This window comes from Apiospora aurea (assembly GCF_038362705.1).
Source record: "Apiospora aurea strain CBS 24483 chromosome Unknown utg000006l_segment0_segment0, whole genome shotgun sequence".
Lineage (NCBI taxonomy): Eukaryota > Fungi > Ascomycota > Sordariomycetes > Amphisphaeriales > Apiosporaceae > Apiospora > Apiospora aurea.
The window spans coordinates 2,129,484-2,151,020 of record NW_027117393.1 but is presented as its reverse complement, the minus strand read 5'-3'; the positions used below and the strand labels follow the sequence as shown (position 1 = coordinate 2,151,020).

The window sequence follows — 21,537 nt, the reverse complement described above, 5'->3', positions numbered from 1 at the left end:
AATACACGCGCTCCCTTAGGCGACTGCCGACGCGTTCCATGTGCCAATGCCCGAATTGATGTCCAAAAGCCAGCATGCAATTCTAAATCGAGACACTCAGCCTGCTTCTGATCAACACCGCAGCTCGCTACGGCCATGGTGTCGTCGCTGGTGACTGCTCTCTCACTCTTTTGAGCCCTTTTACCAGGACACCTCAAACCCGGTTCGCGCTTTCCAGTCCGAGCAGTTCTACTAAGAGGATAATGCTCGCTGCACTAGTCGCTCCCTCTTCAACATGGCCAGTGGCTCTGACCCTGGCTCGCTCTCTACTATCCCTGAGATAACAAGCTCCGAGGAACAGAGCTACCACTTCTCCGCGAATAACCCTCCGGCTCACAACGCCCATGCGCCCGCAATGGCTGGGCCTGCGCCCCAGGACTTCCACGACAACGAGCTCCAACTTATCTTCGAAGTTGTCCAAAGAGCTGAGCAATTGCTCCCTACCGCAGGCACCGCCGTGACCGCCTTGTACGCCGCGCACTCGGACATCTGCAATAAGCAAGGGCTAAAGACCGAGGTCGACCAGCGGAAAGCCACTCTCTTCTTCAAGCTCGGGAGCCGCACGTATGCAGACACGCTCCGTGGCTCGTTCGAGGAGTGGCTGCGTCGCATGAACTGCACCATCCGCTTCGACGACAATGACGATTCGGAAAACGATTCATCTAGTGATGTAAACGACGACGACTTCTCTTCACGGTCCGACCATCCCGACCTAGCCTACGATGCAGATGGGGCAACCGACTCCGACTCCAACGACACTAGTGATCGCCTAGACGAGGATGGTGACACTGACGCGGAGAAGGGCGCTGAGGCCCCCGAGGATGCGAATCCTCGTGCGCAGGGATATGATGGTGAGCGACCTGGTTCGCCAGCAGGACCTGAGAGTTTCCTTGAGAAAAGTGCGATTGCTTTCGAGAACCATCGCACCAAATTCGCCGCTGTGAGCAATATCCAGCAATGGCAGGCTCGGTCATCTGGCTTGCAGATGCAGCTGGAAATGTTCCACGATGCTAGGGAGGCGGATTTTATCGACACGGCTGAAGACAGGTTTCTGTACTGGAAAGACGCTGCTGCCGAGCTTGAAGAGGCCCCTGTCAGTCATATACCTTCGAACGTCTACTCCAAGCGCATTGAAACGATAGCGTGTCGGACTTATGAAATACTGACTACCAAGAAGATTCTGGCTCGGTGGCGGCGACAATGCGCCAAGCAACCACCTGAGCCACCTGAGGAACCGCCGGAGGAAGAGTACGAGGAAGAAATGGCAGGAGACTTGTACCTATCTAAGCTTGCGGTACGAGCTCACGAGACCCTTATGAAGTCTCGCGTGTTCACTCGGTGGTCCAACAGAGCATCCGAGGAAGAGGACAAAGCCCGCGTCGCCCTCCGGGCTCACGAGATGGGGCTCAAGTCCAAAGCTTTTGGTGTGAGGCCCAGATTAGAAGTCTTAGCATTAGCTTTGCAGCAACGAATGCTTTCAAACGATGGCTTGGCCTCGCCCGTTGAGATGCCGGAGAGGCCGGCTTCAGCCCCGGTAGAATCGACCGCATCCCCTCTGGGATCGCCTCTGCCACCACCCGCTCAGCTCGCAAAGACTGATGAGGTATTGCCTCAAGCCGTTGCGTTACCTCAAGCTGTCGAAGTCGCAGAAGCCGAGCCGGAGGAGGACGAGCGAACAATGCTCGCCAGGAGGCATATTATGCGGATGCGCTTCTTCCGAGCCTGGGCAGAATATACGCAGATACACACCGAAAAGGTGAAGTGTCATGTTATGCATGTAACTTTCGACTCGTGGCGTGGCACGTCTTGTGCGTTGAACGAAAAAGCATCCATCTACGCTCAGCAGCATCAGCAGACCAATGCCAAAGCTACATTGCAGAAATGGATCGCCACTACTTCGGAGTCTGCCGGCTTGAATGCAACGGCAGAGGAAATGGAAAAACGAGCCCGGGTCGAAGGTGTCTTGAAGCCGTGGCTTGCCCAAGCTCGTGCGGGACGCAGACTCGAGGAGAAGAAAGGAGGCGACTTCTGGCAATGGTATAACACACCCTTGCGCGATTTAGCCTTCGACAGGGCCGCTAGTCTATACCACGAAGATCGCAAGAAACGCGAAGTCCTCTCAAAGTGGAGAGTCTTGGCCAAGGAGGCGATAATGCAAGGAGAAGTGCGGCAAGACTGGGCATCCAGAGCTGACTACTACCGCGCCGTGACAACAACTCTACGCACTTGGAAAGCACATGCTCGAGAGCACGCAGTTCACGCGTCTATGAAGGAGGATGCCTTCGGCACTTGGCGACAACTCAGCGCTGTGGACCGCCCCCAGCAGCAACAGATGCAGTCGTTCGCTGAACGGGCAGACTTCTTCTACAAGATGACGGAAATACTTCCAGCTTGGCAAGCTGTTGCGGATGAAGCGAGCAACCGGGACCAGCAGCTTGAGGAGTACAGCGAGCGTGCAAATTTCTACTATAGGGCTCGTGACACGGTGCTGCAATGGAGGTCCTTGGCTAAGAAGAAGCGGAAAGCGAGATTCAAAGAAGCCCATCTCGAGGTTCGCCGGAGAGTCAAAAAAGGAATGGGAGAATATTGTATTACCCATTGGCGGGACAAACTACAAACAAGTTTTGATCGCTACGAGTATATGAATGTAGCTTTAGAGGATGCCATTGCCGGTCGTGAGTATATAACGACTGCGGAAACATTCGACACGTGGAGAAGGAGAGCGCAGGAAAAGACACAACTGAGCTTGGTCAGTAACGATACCCTTAAGCAACGAACGATCGATAATTGGAGAGAGCGGCATTCGGCTGTCCACGATATGCAGTTCGAGGCCGGGCAGTACCGGAGGAACCGGAGCATGGGTAAGGCCCTCAGAGTGTGGAACCTCAACTCTCTCCAGATCAGCAGCCGCAGACATACAGTGGATAATATCCGGGAGAAGAGCGGCCGCAGGTTGCTTCGGCAACGCTTTGAAGCGTGGCGCGGCAGTGCTGCAGAGAAGCTTGTGCCGGATCAGATTCAGCTCCCACTTCCCGAGGGCAACGGGGATATCTTGGAGGATGCGCAACAGCAGGCTTCGCGTCTTCAGTCCAGGAGCTCCCTTCTCTCGTCATGGCGAGCGACAGCGACTAGGGAACCACCACTTCGGTTCCAAGATCTCCGGGAAGAAGATGTGGCCGAGAAAGTGGCAACGCCAGAGCCGGAGCCGGAGCCGGAAGTTGAGGCGGGAACGCCGTATGCCCCTACTCCGGGCAGGCCACAGCTGTTGCTCGGGTCCTTTGGGAGACCAGAAACTACCACTCCACTTGCGCCCGTGCCTCATCGACCGGCGGCGTGGCAGGCAAGAGATTCGATACTGGGAGGGTCTGCCATTGAAATGAGAGCCAACCGCGCAGGTGCCCGGTCGAGACGGAACCTACGGGTGTCGTGGGCACAGTAAGCAAAAGCAAAGGTCGCGTGTTGTAAGCTTCGAGTTAAGAGATTGTAATGTTTGGAACACCGGCGTAAGATTATATATAGGAAAGGGCAAATCTGCATGAGTAGGCGTCGAAGTATTTGATACCCCGTTGGTTATAGGTGGTTACTAGTTAGTGGTATTGAGATGGAGATTCAATATACAAGTTATAGCATCAGTTCAGGCTCTTTCCGTCTCGAAGTAGTACATGCGAAGACACTGGCATATAATACAAGACACATGAACACTGCAGGAGTAAGATGGTAGGTGCCTACGATGACTACGCCGCCAGAAGGTGGGCCGGCCACAACTGAAGCCGAAAGCCGGCCACTCCAAGCCGAAAGCCGAATTCTGCCTAGCCTATACACATCCCTATCCAACATCTACACTACCTACTCCGAACGCAACTTGATAGCAACAATAACTTCCAGCCTTGAGTTACCTTTTCCAAAATGGTTCCACAGCCACAGCAACCATCACCTGGTATCGCACCCAGACGTAGGAATGGCAGGAAGCAAGCTTGTGTGCCGTGCCATGAGAGGAAAGTGGCTTGCGATCATGTGTTACCCGTCTGTCAAAGATGTCGGGTGACGGGGAGAGCCGAGATATGTGTGTACGCTGCCACAGTGGAGAGTCCGTCCGCTGCATCGTCGGCTCCGAAACGCAGGCGGCTATCTGCGACGGCTTACAGTGAACCGATCACCCCGGCGGCAACCCCGTCGACCAACTTGCCCGAGCCCAGAGAACCTGGGTATCTGGGCCCTACGAGTTTCATGCCCGTCTTTGAGGAGGCACAGTCACATCTTCTGACGCCCTCGATGACCGATCCTGCCGTGGCGGCGCTGGCTGACCCGTCGGACATGTCGGCTTCGTCAAGTACTAGCCAGCCCCGGGAATCCGAGGAGACTCTGAAGTTGTGCCTTGAGGTTCTGTCGTGTATTCCACCACGATCCACAAGCGAAGTCTTATTTACAAGAAACGTAAACCCGAATGATACCTGGCTCCCCGGCGGCCGCCTCCGCCTCGCCAGATCACTCTATGAGGCGTTCGGCGCCAGTCTCGAGGGCAACCGGCACTACTCACAGCTCCGTGAGATGGCCAGCATACTGTGCTCGAATTCCAAAGCTCGATTCATCGAGGATCAGGACGACCCCGAGGAGTACATGAGCTCCTTCTGCGGCACGCAAATGCGCTGGGAAAGCCTCGGTATCCTGTTCACGTATTGGGCCTTCAGCGCCTCCTTAACAAGGGATACGGATATAGACCCCGTCGGGCAGAACGTTTTTACGGGACGTCAGATGTCGAGGCGGTTCACAAACTGTGTTTCAAAGTGTATCGACATCTGCCGGAAACTCGGCGCACCCCCGAACACACTGTTTGTCTATGTATGCTTCCGCCATATGCTACTAGAGTCCAACGTCTCAGGGGATGCAAGTGAGTGAATTATGTTTATGCTGGCTTTTCGGAGGTGTGCTGAGCTCATATCCACAAGATACTAATGCTTGGATACAGGCCTGGAGACGTGGAGGGCGCATGCAGAACTTGTGGCCATCACAACATTCCTCGGCTTGCATTGTATACCGCGAACTACACCTTACGAGCCAAGCGTCTCGTCGGAGATCAAGAGGAGGCTGTTTGCTTGCGTCTATAATATCGACAAAGTGGTATCTTCCTTCACTGGACGCCCGCCTTTGCTGAACGCGCGGCATGTGTCTACGCCGCTGCCTTTGGACATTGACGACGAAGTACTCCTTGGCGACAGGGAACGCTTGCTCGAGGTCGCGCGGACGCCCGAGATATCGGACGAGCGGCATTTCTACGACAATAAGCTGAAGTCGGTGACAATCATGCGGGCCCGTGGGATGATGGCCTTCATCCGCAACGATATCTTGGATATTTCTTTGGGTCAAATCCACGGTGACGTTGCGGCCTCCCTCAGGTGAGTCTCTGCGAGTTCACGGCTGTGGCAAGAACCAACTAATATGAACATCCCCAAGTCAACTGCGCCAGCGCGAGCTCGAAACGTTTGCCGGCTTCCCGGATGTGCTCGTCTTCCGGCTTGATGAGCTCGAAAACACTACCCTCAGCTCTGCCACCAGATACTCCAAGCTCCTGGTCCGCCTGGAGCACCTCCAGAACCTCTTCTTCATACAACGACTCTACGCAAAGCACGGACAAAGCGATAGGTCAGAGTTGCTGACGATATCATTTGAAATGGTCTCGTTGACTGTCTATTTCTGGACGCATCGCGACTGGTTCAGAGATATTTTGGGGGGACTACGAGTGGGTAGTAAGTGTGACCCAAGGCCCAAGACCCCAGTCTTTCTATTCGTGCCCATCGTTTGCTGTTACTGACCGCTGCTCTGATTCAGGTGATGTGCTATGCTGCACCGGCCGGAGGGGTTCTAAGCATGGAACTGCTGAACCCGTCGCCGCCATTACTTACTCCTTCAGTGGCATCTTCCGCGATTGTGGATGCTGCCGCCACGAGCAACGACAACACCACTGGCAGAAGGAGACCAGTCCCATCAAGGACCTCTCCTCTCCCCTCCTAATCCCTCCTCTTCGGCCGCCGACTTCGGTTCGAAGCCGCCGCCGAAGCGCTCGCAGATCATCCGGCAGCTGAGCCTGCTCGTCGGGTTCCTCGAGTGGATCCGGCCCGCGGCGCCCAACAGCGAGCTCTGCCAGACAGTGGCCCGCATCGTCCGCCACGTCCTCGACCAGACGCTCGACGGACCGCCCCGCGGGGCCGGCCCGGAGGACGCGGCGGTGGACTGGGGCACGGCCGAGTTTGCGACGGATGTGAGCAATTATTTTAACTTTGACTTGTTGGATACTTTTGACTGGTTGTGATAACGAGCGAGGTATTGGGGACTTGGCTGCTTGAGAGCGTGGAGAGGTTCGTGTTGCTTATATGGACTATAACATAGCATCATACTGTGCATGCTTCATCACACTGGGCACAGTCAGAAATACCATGGTACCTGGCCTCCTGTCATTGCTCCATAAGGTACCACCAGTTGCTGATGCCAGCTATGAATGGTATTGGTAGATTAGAGAACTACTGAGATGCATGTGTTTGGGACTATTGGACTCCTCGGTTGGTTAGCAGTCAGTGACATCGGGAGAGGTTATGAGCAAGGTGGAGGAACTGTACCATACCCTTTCTCTCTGGAAACCCTTATGTGCAAGTCAGCGGGGTCAGGCATACTTACTGCATGTAGCAGTTGAAGCGCAGTGTGGTAAGGCAGAATCGAGTACCTCCCTACAATTGGGCGCTTCGACGTACCCCAACCGGGCTGAGTCTGGCGTTCAGCTCTGTCGGTTACCTCTTCAATTACTACGCATGATGTTCTAGCTAACGTAGATATCATCTTATTTTCAGTGAGAATACGTATCAACGAGCACGTTGTCCATATTCTCCATTACGCAAAGGGATGGATCCGTTGAGTCTGTTGTCGCTCGCGGCGGCAGTTGCCCAATTCACGGATTTTGGCATCCGCCTTTTGAACGGAAGCGCCAAACACTTCTGCACGAAGCGTTCAGACCAGGAGATCGACTTGAAGGGCCTGGGTAGGGTCTCAGAGACACTGACACAACTCAGTGGTGAAGTAGAAAGCAGTGCCTCCTTGCTACCCAGTACCACCTATGAGACTAGCAACTCAGAGTCCATATTCTTTAGGCTGTGCGCTGAGTGTAAGCAGGTCGCAACCGAGATTCAGGGTCTCTTGACTTCCATGGAAATTCAGCAGCAAAATGGACGCCTGTCTTCTCTTTTGGTTGCCGCCAAGCACCTCTGGGGAGACAAGCACCTCGACAGCCTACGGGAGAAACTGGCCGACACGAGGCAGCAAATGATGATGGCCAGTCTCGTCGTATTATGGTAAGTGCTTGTATCAGTATTCAGTTGAGATATGCCCTTCGCCCAAAGCGGTGACTCCTGTCTCACCAACTCTTTCTTGAATACAGGGAAACGTCCAAGATCAACTCACAGCACATTCGGGGATTCTGTGACCAGCAGGCAGACATCATGGCTGGTTTGCGGAACATGGAGGGCCACATTAAACCTTTGGACCATCAGCAGCTGGCTGCAGCGGCAGCTGATGAGGCACGACCGGATCTCAAGCCCCATCAGCGCGTGGCCGTGGACAGTATCTTCGCTACGACCTTGGGTCCGCCACTCTGGGGGAACGCCCTGCCAGGTCTTCCCACCAACAAATTCGACGCCGATACCGATGTCTCTTGGGCCACTTTGATAATCAAAAGTATTTCCTTTGTCGAATTCGACTATCGAGAGAGGGCCATACCAACAGCATACCGAAACACTTTTCAGTGGGTTCTCGAGGAGCCCCTGGAGACAGAACCCGGGTCTGGTAGACTCCAATGGTCTGATTTCCCTGCCTGGTTACTTGCATCATCGCCGGATGTGTACTGGATCACTGGGAAACCTGGGTCGGGAAAATCCACACTGATGAAATTCTTGTTTCAGCACGAGGGTCTGCTAGAAGCTCTGAAGACTTGGGCAGGGAAATCTCCGCTGCTGGTAGCCTCCTATTACTCCTGGAACGCAGGTACCGCTGCGCAAAAGTCCCAAGAAGGGTTGCTCAGGACCATTCTCCATCAATGTCTGACGCAGGCACCCTTTTTGGTCCCTCGAGTATGTCCAAGACGCTGGGCTCTGATGAAGATATTCGGGGACGGCGCCGCAGACTTCGCACCAGCATGGACAGCAGAAGAGGTCCGGGAGAGTTTCGATCTCCTGAAACTCGCTATACAGAGCTCGTGCAAGCTGGGACTGTTTATTGATGGACTGGACGAGTTTGATTGCAATAGACAAGATATCATTGATATCGTGCACGAACTAAGCTCAGTTACAGCTATCAAGATCTGCGTGAGCAGTCGCCCGTGGAGCCTGTTTTCCGATGCCTTTGGGCACTGTCCGAGTCTCAAGATGGAGGTTCTCATGAAAAAGGACATTCAAACCTTTGTCGAGGGCCGTTTTCGGAACAGCGTTGCCTTTGTTGAGCTCAGGCAGGCACTGCCAAGTGAGGCCGGCTGTCTCCTCGACAATGTTACCGAAAAGGGGCAAGGGGTCTTTCTATGGGTTTCGTGGGCTGTCAGAGCTCTCCTGGATGGACTCAGAGAGGGCGACAGCCTGCGTGATCTCCAGAAGATACTTGACGAGCTGCCCAGCGACCTGGAAGAACTCTTCGATCGCATATGGTCAAGTATCAACCCGAGGTACAAGGGCCAAACCTCGCAATTCTTCCAACTGCGTGGGTCGGCACTGGAACACATCACCACCGTCACCTTCTGGCTGGCAGATGACATAGACTCCCTGAGCATTCATCTCGACGACATCAGCCCTTTACAGCTGACACACATCATTCAGCGGCTCAGGCGGCGGCTAGACAGTCGTACCCGAGGATTGCTGGAGATCTCTCCTGCCGGTCACTTGGATTACGTGCACCGTACTGTCTGCGACTGGGCGGGCCGGAACTGGGAAAAGATTTGTACAGGCTCGTCGGAGGATTTCGATCCTAACTTGATGCTCCTGAAAGCCTCGGTCGTCGAGTTTGGTGAGGCTGACCTCTGGGAACGGCGCGTGTCGTCCGTGAAGGAGGAATTCTCGCGAAGAAAGCTCCGTGCCTTCGAATATGCCTCCAAGGTGCATAGTGTCGAGCCTAACCTACCACTACTGAGAGCCATCATGGATCGGTTCCAAGCCAGTCTAGCAAGGCATGGCCATGTACAAACTACGACTGCTGAGCGGAGTAGCCAGGGCGTCGATCTCCCATCGTACGACAACAAGTCCCATTACTTTGTTGGACTTGCCGCCCAGTACGGTATATCGCCGTATGTACGGGCCGTGGTAGCTGAAGATGCAAGCATAATGGAGACGAGTTTGTCCTACATATCCCTGCTGTCCGAAGCCGTCCTGGGTTTCCCCAAGTTCATTGACGAAACGGATCGGCGGCATATCGAGAAGGACAACTCGTTCAGATCGCTGTTCAACTCGCAGAAGAGACTGGAACTGGTGACATGGCTCGTCGCAAGGCGCGGCTTGCCGTCGAGATCCTCCGTGGAAGGGCATCACTTTCACGAGTCGGTCGAGATTATGACCAGGAAGAGGCAGCTTGACGCGGAGCTCTTCGCAGACGACGACTTCATTGACCAGGTGAATTATTGGGAAGGCGTGAGAGACGTCCTGCGAAAAGAAGCGGCGAAGCCTTCGAGATTGCTGCAGGAGCCTGCCACCATTTCGCGGCAGCTCTCAAGAAGCCTTCGGAAGGTGTTGAAGCTTCCATGAGAACACTCACACGGCGCGGCAGCTATTTGATGTTTGCATGTAGGTCAGAGACCATTTGGATACGGCTAAACGTGCAGTTACACGGCCGAAAATAACCAAGTAATAGGTCTGCATGGTCGTGAAACATAGTGCTTCAGCGCTAAGTACGGGCGCCAAGTGCCGCGCAGCTGTCGTTTTTTAGGCCAGCAAGCCCACGGCCGACGGTGCCACCATCGCTTGACCCCCCCCGGAAGTCGCGTTTTCCGGGGGTCCAAGTGGACGTCATGCTGCAGCAGAGCTTCGTCCAGATGACAGCTAAGGTTGACGCGAATGGAGCTATCGTTCAATGTTGGATGTGCGTTGATGCCCTGCAGCGTCTAGTTAAGTACACTTGCATCTGGGAGGCCACCAAGCAGCCGCAATGGGCTTTTTGAGTTGTTGCATTACCCCATGACTTTTAGCACTCATAGTCGATGTATGCTACAATCTCAACTTGATTTCGTTTGCCTGCACGCAAACAAACAGCCAGGGCCGCCGCTGTCGGGTTTATCTTGCTATACGTACCTGAAGCCCCCTGTCGTGTCGCTGGTGCATTGCATGTGGTTAGCCAAACGGACAAACTCACTTGAACGCACGTCGTAATCCGAAACAACCACATCTCACCACTCTTACTCAACTTTCCAATTTCACTACAGCGCCCAACTAACCATTCGCAGTCAACTTGTCGCGAAAGCAACACTGCTGTTCTTAGACTGAACATACTTCGGGCTGCTGCTACTCCGACTGCTGCTACTACCCGTGTCTTGCGACTCCTGCCCTGCGAACCTGTCCCGACGAGGGCTTCTACTTAATACCAGCCTGCGCGAAGCTAGCGATGCCCTCCCGGTGATCTTGGATGTCCAGAGCCGAGCATGAAGGCCGTCCTTCCAGGAAAGCCTGAGGCCAACCTTCAGGCGCTCTCGACGGGCTACTGGAAGGGCAACCGCGTCATCGTTTACACTACTGGCAACGCCCTTACCATACTTTCCGGCCCTGACGCCATTCTCCAGACCATATATGACGATGACGAGCGCAAGTTGGAGGCCGTCTCTTTCGACGAGGCGTCAGGCAAGATAGCTGCCTGCACAGGAGCTACAGTTAGGGTCTACAAACCCTTGGAGTACAGTGACGATGCCCTCAAGGTTTGTTCACCCTGATGCTGCGGAACGATCATATGCGCGCCCCCGAAAATGGACAGCGTCCAGCTTACCAGTATGCATTGTAGTGGTCACTGCAATCTTCCTTCGACATTGAAGATGCCCCATCGAGTGCGACCTTGTCCTGGGGCAGCTCCGAAGAGCTTCTTGTTGGCCGAAACTCACTATGGTTGTACGATACCTCCACGTCGAATCCCGCGCTCCACTGGAAAGCCGAACTAGCTAGCCCCGTGAAGGCTGCCACCCTATCATACGACTCAGCGTACATAGCATCTGTGGGACATCATGATCGCCTCGTCAAGGTCTGGCGCAGACAGAATTTCGGGTCGGAAGAGGTTCACTTCGATTTCAGCTACCTGTCACATCCTCGCGCGGTGACGAATATGCAATGGCGCAAGCCGTTCCACGTAGACCAAACCATCGAGAATGTCCTCTACACCTTTTGCGCCGACAATAACTTGCGCGTGTGGACTGGCGCCGAAGGCCTCACTCGCGAACCCCAATGCCTCTGGGGCAAGATCGACCTGGCAACAGCGATACAGGACGACGCCCTCCGAAACACCCCCGGAAACGAGATGCGCTGGGCCTTTATAATCAACCAGCGCGATCTGGCTGCGGCGACAGAGAGTGCAGTGCAGGAGAGGACCAATGGGCAGGAGAAAGAAGATGTCCAGCTGCAATACCTCATTTCCATCGCAAATAGGGACACTGAAATATGTGTAGTCCTCGACGGAAGGGGCAACATGGCGGCATATGCGCTCGAGAACATCAGCCATAAATCGAAGAGCGCAAACCATATCGACAACGTTGCGCTGGTCAAGTCTAGGGACTTTGACTTTATGGGGACAAATAAAAACTTCCCCCATGTTGAGATCACGAGCTACTGCAACAGGTCCTCAAGCCATCTGTACGTGTTGGTGCACCAGTTTGATGGAAAAGTAGAGGTGTATGAGAGCAATATAGCGGACTTGCTTGATCCTACCTTAAAGCCAGGCCGCTTGAGCCATCGAGCAACGTGGTCTGGCCATTCGGCTTCCATCAAGAAAATTGTGCGCAACTTCAGCGGACGTGCCATCGTTTCAAGGACCGAGGAAGGTGAGAGTATGGTTTGGAGACATGCTGCCAAGTCGAGCGATACGAAACTCCTGCGTCAAGCCGTCATTCCAGAGAAGCGACATATTCATCGGATATGCCTTTTCCGCGGTGGTAGTTTTGTCGTTTTCTTACACCACGATGTTATTTGCCTGTGGGACTGTAGACCGTCAGCGCCTTTGCTCCTTGCAGAGCAGAAATACGAAGTCGCCGGCAAGCCGCTCTGCATCTTGGTCCTCCCACGACCTGATGTCGATGAGGTTTCTACAGCCCACATTGCGACCATCACATCTGACCAGCGAGGCATTGTCTGGGAAGTGAAGCTGCCACTGATGGATCATGGAAAGGCACGAACCAATGGCCACAAAACGGAGGCGGCATCCATACGCGTGTTTTGCAGTTTCAAGCTGGACGATGCCGGCGATCTTGCCTACGTTCTACCTGTTGACCCTGCTGGAGCCTCGCCGGTCAGCTCTGGGTTTTTGGATGTATTTGCCAAAGATGTTGCAGTCTCCTACACACACAGTGGACGAGTCGAGTTTTGGACAGCGAGGGTAGACAGAGACCGCAGTCGAGTGGAGTGGCTTTCTACTGCGGCAATGGAAACGGGTGTCAACGAACCAGCACTGGTCAGCGGCAGCACTATGAAGAAAGGCGCACTGGTAAACACCAGCCGGTCTGAGGTTACAATCTGGGATATTCGGGGCGCAAGGCTCGAATATGCACAGGATTTCGGAAGCCATAACACCATCCAAGACCTCGATTGGACATCAACGCCGGACTCTCAGTCGATTTTAGCAGTGGGATTCACATATCGAGTCATCCTGCTTTCTCAGATGCGATTCGACTATCTGAACAAGGGTCCCGCTTGGGCACAGTTACGAGAAATCAACCTTCGAGAACTCACCCCTCATCCCATCGGCGATTCGACCTGGTTGAGCGGCGGCGACTTGGTTATTGGCGCTGGCAACCAGCTGTTCGTGTACGACCGCATGTTTGAGCCACCAAGCCCCGTTGTCAACAACAGTCGTATGCCACTGCGCAAGGGCGCAACCAGGGACCTCTTCGAAGTAGTCCAGAGGCTCAATGGACCGCTCCCCATCTTCCACCCCCAGTTTCTTAGTCAATGCATGCTTACTGGTAAAAACGTTTTGGTGAAGCTCATTTTGCTGTCATTGAATCATACATTGAAATACCATGCCGAGGGCGATGTTATCGATGACTACTTGGGACTCGATCTGTCCCATTTCTACCTGGGCGGCAATGTGAGTTTAGGAGAGTGTCATCTACAAAACTGCTTACTGACTCCGTCTTTAGACTGATGACAATAATGAATCTTCGCGCCTAATGGGGCAACTATCTCTTGACGACAGTGAAGATTCGTTTACCGAGGACATTGCTCTCAGCATCTGCGAAAGGCTGCAGAGAATTCCACTGCCACAGCTTTCAGGCCATGAGCAGATACAGCTGCTGGACATAGTGGAATGTCTCGGCTTAGTAGAGCAGCAGCGACGCTCGATGGATGAGAACGGAGCGCGATTCATGCTCTTCTTCCGACAACACGCACTTCGGAAAGGCCGTACCAACGAATATCACATGTCCTGGCGCGAAATCAGTTGGGGTTATCATTCGACCAGCCAAGATATATTGACGGACTTTGTCTCGCGGCAGTATCACGGCTCCATGCTGTGGGAGAATGCAAGAGAGAGTGGCATCTTCGTGTGGCTTACGGATGCTGCAGCAGTAGTGAGTCACCCAGGAAGCATATGTGTTGATGGAGCTAACTATTGGACAGAAAGCCCAATTCGAGATTGTGGCTCGCAACGAGTACACGAAGAGCGAGACGAAGAGTCCTGTCGACTGCACTCTGTTCTACCTTGCGCTGAAAAAGGAAAACAGTCCTCCAGGGTCTCTGGCGCATGGCTCACGGAAACAGGGAGCAGGCTGCGACCCAGAAGCTACTGGCCAACAACTTCGAAGATCCCAAGTGGAAGACCACGGCGTTGAAGAATGCCTACGCTTTGCTCAGCAAGCGACGGTTCGGTGAGTTAGATGCAAGCGCGCTCATGCGCATAGACTATTGAATGCTGACCCCTTGGTAGAATACGCCGCGGCATTCTTCCTTCTAGCCGATCATCTGCAAGATGCCGTGAACGTTTGCTTGAATCAGATTAAAGATCTGCAGTTGGCCATTGCCATCGCCAGGGTTTACGAAGGAGACAGTGGGCCGGTGGTGAGGAGACTTCTTGAGAATGAAGTGCTCGCGGTGGCATGCCAGGAGGGAAACCGGTGGCTCGCGTCATGGGCTTTTTGGATGTTGGGGCGGCGTGATATGGCTGTTCGGGCCTTGATTGTAAGTCTGCGCCGGAAGCCTAAAACGGGATGATGCATGCTAACCACGAGGGCAGACACCCGTCTTCACACTGCTCGAGACACCGTCGACTCCCGACCTCAAGGCCAAGTCGTTCTTGACCGACGACCCGGCCCTGATTGTGCTGTATAATCAGCTGAGACAGAAAACATTGCAAACCCTCCGGGGAGCCTCCAAAGTCACACCCCGAGTCGAATGGGACTTCGTTATCCATAATGCGCGGCTTTACGACCGCATGGGATGCGACTTGCTGGGTCTGGATCTCGTGCGCAACTGGGAGTTCCTGCGCACGCCGAAGGCGCAGCCAGGGTTGGGCGGCGAGATTGACCCTAGGAAGATGCTGCGTAGGAGCAGCTCGCTCGTAGTGGCGGATATGCCGCTGAGCCCCGTGGACATGGAGATGAAGACGGGCCACCACCCGACGAACAAGGTACAGCAGACGCCTACGGTGTTTGAGGAGCCCGACGCGAGCAGTCTTTTGGATAGCTTCGGGTTCTAGTACTGGTATTGTCTTATTGTCTATGCATTGCATATCACGCGCGTTTTTTTTTTTTTTTTTTTTGTATTTCTAGGCACCGACTGCATAGCTATTATTTTCTCGTCTGCTTTCACCCGGAGGGAGGGTTCCCGGCGTGGATGAGAACTGCTGGGCTGGAGTTGGAGTCAACGCGATGCCGTTAATAGCTTCGATTTTTACTGAAGGTAGCACCTGTTTGAAACACGTTGAAACTTATATGACCTCTGTGCCCAAGGTGAGATGGCCGGCTACATGCTATCAGCCGATCAACTTATCCCTTTTGTGCCTTGATCGTCACAGGCTGTAGCCCTCCATCGAGACAGTAGAATTTCGATGTTGTACCACAGCTGCACAGGGAGATCAGAGAGGACAGACCAGCCGCCATCGTTCCCGTCGTCGCACCAGCTCAACCCAATCCCAACTGAGTGTTTATAGAGACAGGTGGCGGGCGGGGAGCCTCTTCCGGGTTGCGCAGACAATCTCGGTGGTTGCGGGTTCAGCGGACGAAAGCGGGTTTTCTGGTTTCAATGTTTCGGGGGCTCGTCATTGGGGGGCATTTGGCGCAAATGGCTAGCATGGACAGACAGCATTGATCTGGTGCTGGTGCTGGTGCTGGTGCTGGCTCGTCCTCATCATCCAGACAGACCCTGCCTGACCTGGGTTACCTTACTCATGGGTGGCAGGACGGAATGAAAGGGTGACTGACTTATTAATCGACGTTATTTGTATTAGCCGGGAAAAAAAGGACCTGCCTTATCTGGATCTGCATTTGTATTACCATCACCATCAAGCCCATCAATTGATCGCCAACCTCCAGATCTACTACCTAACGCCATTTCAAATCCCGGGCCCGCTCTCTATTCTATTGCCCCAGGAGCCGCCGCACTTGGCACGCTTTATCTATTATATCCCAGGGGTCGCGCGCTATCTACATATATCTCCATCCATCTCCCTTCCTCACCCATTTGCTTCCTTTTTCGCCGTCGGAATGATCCTTTAGAGTTTATCTTTTCTTAAAGCGACTATCATCATTTACATAGATCGATCTTGGTTTCCTCACCTGTCCAAGTAGGAATTCTCGGGTGAGTTTGTGACGAGGCAGGGTCTCACTCAGCGCGCCATGCCGGCAGATGCGGAGCTTCCGCGCACGCCATCGGCTGCGGCTGCGGCTGCAACATCAGGGGACGACGTCCAAGACCTGGACGACTACCACCGTCCGCCATCGCAACAACGTCATCCAGCACCCACAACGACCATGGCACCTCCCGTCGCCAAGGTCCTCCCCGAGGGCCGACACTTCACCGCGCGCGGCGTCGGCGTCGGCCTGGCGGTCGGACTGGTCATCTGCTTCTCCAACATGTACTTTGGGCTGCAGTCGGGATGGGTCTCGATGATGACCATGCCCGCCAGCCTCATGGGCTTCGGCATGTTCCGCGTCCTCGCGCCGCATCTCAAGTTCCCCTTCTCGCCGGTGGAGAATGTGCTTGTGCAGTCGGTGGCGGGCGGTATGGCAATTATGCCTCTGGGCTGTGGTTTTGTCGGGGTGGTGAGTACGAGTACCGAAGAAACCATTGAATGCATGAATGAAACTTGGAAGGTTAATACGATACGAATCAATAGATGCCGGCTTTAAACTACCTGCTCTCCGAAGAAGAGCAAGGACCCGTGTTCCTGCCCATGTGGAAGTTGATCGTATGGTCTTTAGGCTTGTGCTATTTCGGCGTCGTGTTTGCTGTGCCTCTGTAAGTAACGCCTCGCCAAGTTTACGATCGGAAGGTCTGGTCTGGGGCTCGATGACTGATAGTTGCTCAGCCGGCGGCAAGTGATTATAAGGGAGCAGCTCAAGTTCCCTAGCGGATTTAGTACTGCTGTGCTCATTGGCGTGCTGCATGGTAAGGGCCAGTCACAGAACGGTGCCGCTCTGGATCCCTCGAAAGCGGCTACGTTCGGCAGTCTGGCTTTGGAGAACAGGCCCCTGGTGGAGAATGAAGACGTCAATGACGATGACGAGGTGAGAACGCTTGTCGATGGAGAGTCTCAGACCAAGCCGGAAGAAAAGTACAGTTGGGGTGCTAACATCCGCCTGCTTCTCATTTCCTTTGCGGTGTCTGGCTTCTACACTCTGCTCACCTATTTCTTTCCCATCCTGCGCAGCCTTCCCATTTTCGGTGTTCATGCAGCCACCACCTGGCTCTGGGACCTTAATCCCAGCCTGGCGTACGTCGGCCAGGGCATCATCATGGGGCCTGCCACTACAATTCATATGCTGATCGGTGCCATCGTGGGTTGGGGTATACTGTCGCCCCTGGCACATAACCGCGGCTGGGCGCCCGGGCCCATCAGTGATTGGGAGTCCGGCAGTAAAGGCTGGATCGTGTGGATTTCACTGGCAATAATGCTTGCGGACTCTGTCATCAGCTTGGGTTATGTCGCCTTCCGGCCTGTCGTACAAAACGGCCCGGCCTTCCTTCGGGAGAGCGTAGAGAGGTATAATCAGGGCGGGATACAGAATGTGTTCCGATCTACGCGTCGAGGACCCCGCTATTCGGTTTTGAACCCGGATGAGGCAGATCCACGTACCTCTACCGGTAGGAGAAGCTCGACGTCGGAGCTGCTTCCTAATCCCATGTTCGATGGCCAAGATGAGGAGCTGCGGACATGGGATGAGGATGACGCGCCTCCTGAGCAGCTGGTCGGCAGCAAGACCGTCAGTATCGGCCTGGTGGTTTCCATACTGGTTTGTGTGGCCAGCATCCACATCACGTTTGGGGACCTGGTGCCACTCTACGCCAACGTCATGGCCATTCTGATGGCTCTGGTTTTGAGCATCATGGGTGTGCGCGCGCTAGGCGAGACCGATCTCAACCCGGTCTCGGGTATCTCCAAGTTGGCCCAGCTCTTTTTCGCTCTGGTTATTCCCCAATCCAACAAGTCGAGCGTCCTGATCAACCTGGTTGCTGGTGCGGTATCGGAGGCCGGAGCGCTCCAGGCCGGGGATCTCATGCAAGACTTAAAAACGGGCCACCTGCTCGGCGCCGCACCCAAGGCGCAGTTTTGGGGCCAGGTCATCGGGGCGACTGTGGGTGCTGTGGTGAGCGCCTTCATCTATCGACTGTACACGGCTGTGTACCAGGTGCCGGGCGAGCTGTTCGAGGTCCCTACCGCCTATGTCTGGATCTTCACGGCGCGGCTGGTGACGGGGCAGGGGTTGCCCCCCATGGCTCGGGAATGGGCCATTGGCGCGGCGGTCGTCTTTGGCTTCTTCACCATGCTGCGGACTAGAGGGATGGGCAAGTGGTGGCAGGTATATATCCCGGGTGGTATTGCCGTGGCCGTGGGTAAGTCAACAGCAGACCACCAGCTTTGATGAGGGAATGATATGCGCGCAAAAGCTGACATTTATACCAGGCATGTACAATGTCCCATCGTTTACACTGGCGAGGACTATCGGGGGTATCTCGAGCTGGTTCTGGCGATCGATACTGAAGAAACAAGACACGCCACTAATTGTGCTGGCTTCGGTAGGTTTCCATACCTCAAAGTCCCATCTTAAACAAGATACGTGAGCTAATGCCGCATTTTAGGGTTTCATCTTGGGAGAGGGATTCCTGAGCATCGTGAACTTGCTCTTGCAGAGCGGCAAAGTGCCGCATTTGTAGATTAGATATACTTGGTCCTATCTTATAGCGCTCCCTACCATCTTTACCACTTAAGCGCTTAGCGAACTAGAACGTATAGAGCACTATACTACAGCTCGATAGATAGGTAATATATATATATATTATAAATAAGTATTAAATCGCTATAGAATATATATTCCGTTTAACGATATATAAAACGCGTATATATATACGTTTTATATTAATCGCGGTAAACCCCGGAATATTACGTTATATTATATAAATAAGTGTTTTTTACGTATATTTAAATAGTATAACGTAGAGCCGGTCGGTTAATACGTTAATTTTACTATATAATAATGTTCGAAATACTGTTTTATTATAAGCCGATGTCTTTTAATTCCTTTTTTCTCTTTTTTTACTTACTTACTTAATAGGAGGCCGTAAAGACTTAAAAACTTAGGGTTAGTTTAACGTTTTATTAAAAGGGACGGTATACGCGGGAGGTATTAAAATAGAGTGTAAATATTATAAGCATCGTTTATATACTATATTTAAATCGTTACGGATAAGGTTTTACTTAAAAGGATATATTAAGTATTTACGTATATAATATAACGGTATTACTCGTAATATTTTTAATAATAATAATAATAATAATAGTAATAAAATTAATAAGTTTATACCCCGGAAATTAATAACGGCCTTATAAAAAATACTCGTAAATATTATTTTCGAAAGCGGTTAATTTTTTAATAGTTTACATAGTAAAATAAGTAATTAAATTTATAATAATATATTTAATATAATAAAAATATTTAATAAACGTTTAATCGACAATATATATTTAACGGATTTATATAATGTAATTAAAAAAGAAGTTATTATAAAAGGTGTATAAATCTAAGTGGTAATAATAGGTAAAAAGTGGTAAAAGGATAAAGCTAACGCTTATCCTTTTATATTTTTAAGGGACCTAAGTTTTTATATATATAAGGCGGCGGAATAAAGCCGGAATTAATACGTAAGCGCCCCGTTTTTCTACTTTTATTATAATTATTCCCCTTTTTAAGTAAATATTCCGATTATATAAACGGCTTTGTTTATGCGGTCCGCTTATCCCGATAAAGGTTTAACTAGTAAAGAGTTCCGTAATAAATTATAAAGTAGTAAAGTAGAGGTAAAAGGTGAGTAAGAGGTAAGTAAAAAGCGCGGGCGCCGAGGCGCTTATATTTAAGGTACCCTTTAAAATATAAATAAATTTATAAAATTACCGAATTTACGCTCGATATCTTTTTTATAACGCTGATTATAACTTTTTTTTATAATTATTAATATTACGGTTTTTTTTATATATTTTAATACTTTTATGCCCGTTACTTTATCGTAACCCTTTTAACACCCTTTTATTTATTATAGTTACCGTTTACTACCGAATTAATTTATTAAATAATTATAACGGTGTTTTTATTACTACCGCGGTCGATTAAGTTTACTATTTATATGTTTCGTTTTAAGCGGTTAATTATAAGCCTTTTAAAGATAAGTTACCGGAATTTAATTATATCTTTAATAACCCGCGCTTTTTATTATATAATTAAGCATATTTAAAGCTCGATTATATTAACGGTAATAAAATTTATAAGGGCGTAAATACACGTAGTTTTTTTTAGTATTAACGGTATTTCGTTAATGTTTTATAATAAGTTTCCGGTGCTTTTATAAGCGACTTTAATATCGTTAGCATTATTTTTCGGGGCTAGCCGAGTACTTTTAGGAGATAAACGATGTTAATAAATATGTTTTCTTTTTAACCCTTCGCCGTAAAGTGGGTAGTATTCTTTACCGTTTTATTATTACCTTTACTTATATAATTAAGGCTTATAAGGCTGAATTTAATATTAGCGGCTCGAAGAAGATTATTAAGGTAAATAAAAACTCTCGGCTATTTTTTTTATAATTACCGCGGGTACTTAACGAATTTATTTTAAATAAAAGGGCTTAATCGACTACCGTTAAGAATACCTCGCCCGTGAGAATACTTTACGTAAACGCTTTTTATAAAAGGTGCACGAATTTAGGTGGTAACGATAGGTAAGGGGTGGTAAAAGAATAAAGCTAACGCTTGTCCTTTTATATTTCTAAGGGGCCTAAATCTCTATATATATAAGGCGGTAAAGTAGAGCCGGAACCGGTACGTAAACGCCCCGTTCCTTTTATTTTTATTATAACTATTCCCCTTTTAAATAAACGTTCCGATTACGTAAACGGCTTTACTTATGCGGTCCGTTTATCCCGACGAGAGTTTAGTTAATAAAGAGTTCCGTAGTAAATTATAAAGTAGTAAGGTAGAAATAAGAAATAAATAAAAAATAAATAAAGGGCGCGGGCGCCGAGGTGCCTATATTTAAGGTACCCTTCGGAATATAAATAAACCTATAAAATTATCGAACTTACGCTCGATATCTTTTTTATAATGTCGATTATAACTTTTTTTATAATTATTAATACTATGGTTTTTTTTTTCGTATTTTAATATTTTCGCGCCCGTTACCCTATCGTAATCCCTTTAATATCCCTTTATCTATTATAATTACCGCTCGCTATCGAATTAATTTATTAAGTAGTTATAACGGCGTTTTTATTACTACCGCGGCCGACTAGGTTTATTACTTATATGTTTCGTTTTAAGTAGTTAATTATAAACCTTTCGAGGGTGAGTTACCGGAGTTTAATTACGTTTTTAATAACCCGTGCTCTTTATTATATAACTAAATATACCCGAAATTCGGTTATATTAACGGTAATAAAACTTACGAGGCCGTAAATACGTGTAGTCTCTTTAGTATTAATAGTATTTCGTTAATGTTTTATAATAAGTTCCCGGCGCTTTTATAGGCGATTTTAATATCGTCGGTACTATTTTCTTAGGTTTAATTAAGTATTTTTAAAAGGTAAA

At 50.9% G+C, this 21,537-nt stretch overlaps 5 protein-coding genes across 5 annotated transcripts; all 5 read left to right on the top strand.

The window, feature by feature from the left end:
* Window positions 1–274: 274 nt before the first annotated feature.
* Window positions 275–3,478, top strand: PG986_009244 (uncharacterized protein; the record flags this gene model as incomplete). The annotated part of the gene is made up of 1 exon (XM_066845466.1): window positions 275–3,478. One exon carries the CDS (start codon window positions 275–277, stop codon window positions 3,476–3,478), a length of 3,204 nt encoding a protein of 1,067 aa, XP_066697864.1.
* Window positions 3,479–3,945: 467 nt separating this feature from the next.
* PG986_009243 (fungal specific transcription factor) lies at window positions 3,946–6,346 on the top strand (the record flags this gene model as incomplete). Its single annotated transcript, XM_066845465.1, has 5 exons — window positions 3,946–3,991; window positions 4,121–4,927; window positions 5,006–5,432; window positions 5,491–5,776; window positions 5,948–6,346. 5 exons carry the CDS (start codon window positions 3,946–3,948, stop codon window positions 6,344–6,346), a joined length of 1,965 nt encoding a protein of 654 aa, XP_066697863.1.
* Window positions 6,347–9,041: 2,695 nt separating this feature from the next.
* On the top strand, window positions 9,042–9,803 carry PG986_009242 (uncharacterized protein; the record flags this gene model as incomplete). The annotated part of the gene is made up of 1 exon (XM_066845464.1): window positions 9,042–9,803. The coding sequence occupies one exon, from the start codon at window positions 9,042–9,044 to the stop codon at window positions 9,801–9,803; it is 762 nt and encodes a 253-aa protein (XP_066697862.1).
* An 890-nt stretch (window positions 9,804–10,693) lies between these two features.
* Window positions 10,694–14,940, top strand: PG986_009241 (RAVE protein 1 C terminal-domain-containing protein; the record flags this gene model as incomplete). The annotated part of the gene is made up of 7 exons (XM_066845463.1): window positions 10,694–10,963; window positions 11,047–13,335; window positions 13,388–13,816; window positions 13,866–13,920; window positions 13,970–14,113; window positions 14,173–14,423; window positions 14,479–14,940. The coding sequence occupies 7 exons, from the start codon at window positions 10,694–10,696 to the stop codon at window positions 14,938–14,940; spliced, it is 3,900 nt and encodes a 1,299-aa protein (XP_066697861.1).
* Window positions 14,941–16,078: 1,138 nt separating this feature from the next.
* Window positions 16,079–18,617, top strand: PG986_009240 (uncharacterized protein; the record flags this gene model as incomplete). Its single annotated transcript, XM_066845462.1, has 5 exons — window positions 16,079–16,504; window positions 16,579–16,700; window positions 16,771–18,296; window positions 18,367–18,479; window positions 18,543–18,617. 5 exons carry the CDS (start codon window positions 16,079–16,081, stop codon window positions 18,615–18,617), a joined length of 2,262 nt encoding a protein of 753 aa, XP_066697860.1.
* Between the last annotated feature and the right edge of the window lie 2,920 nt (window positions 18,618–21,537).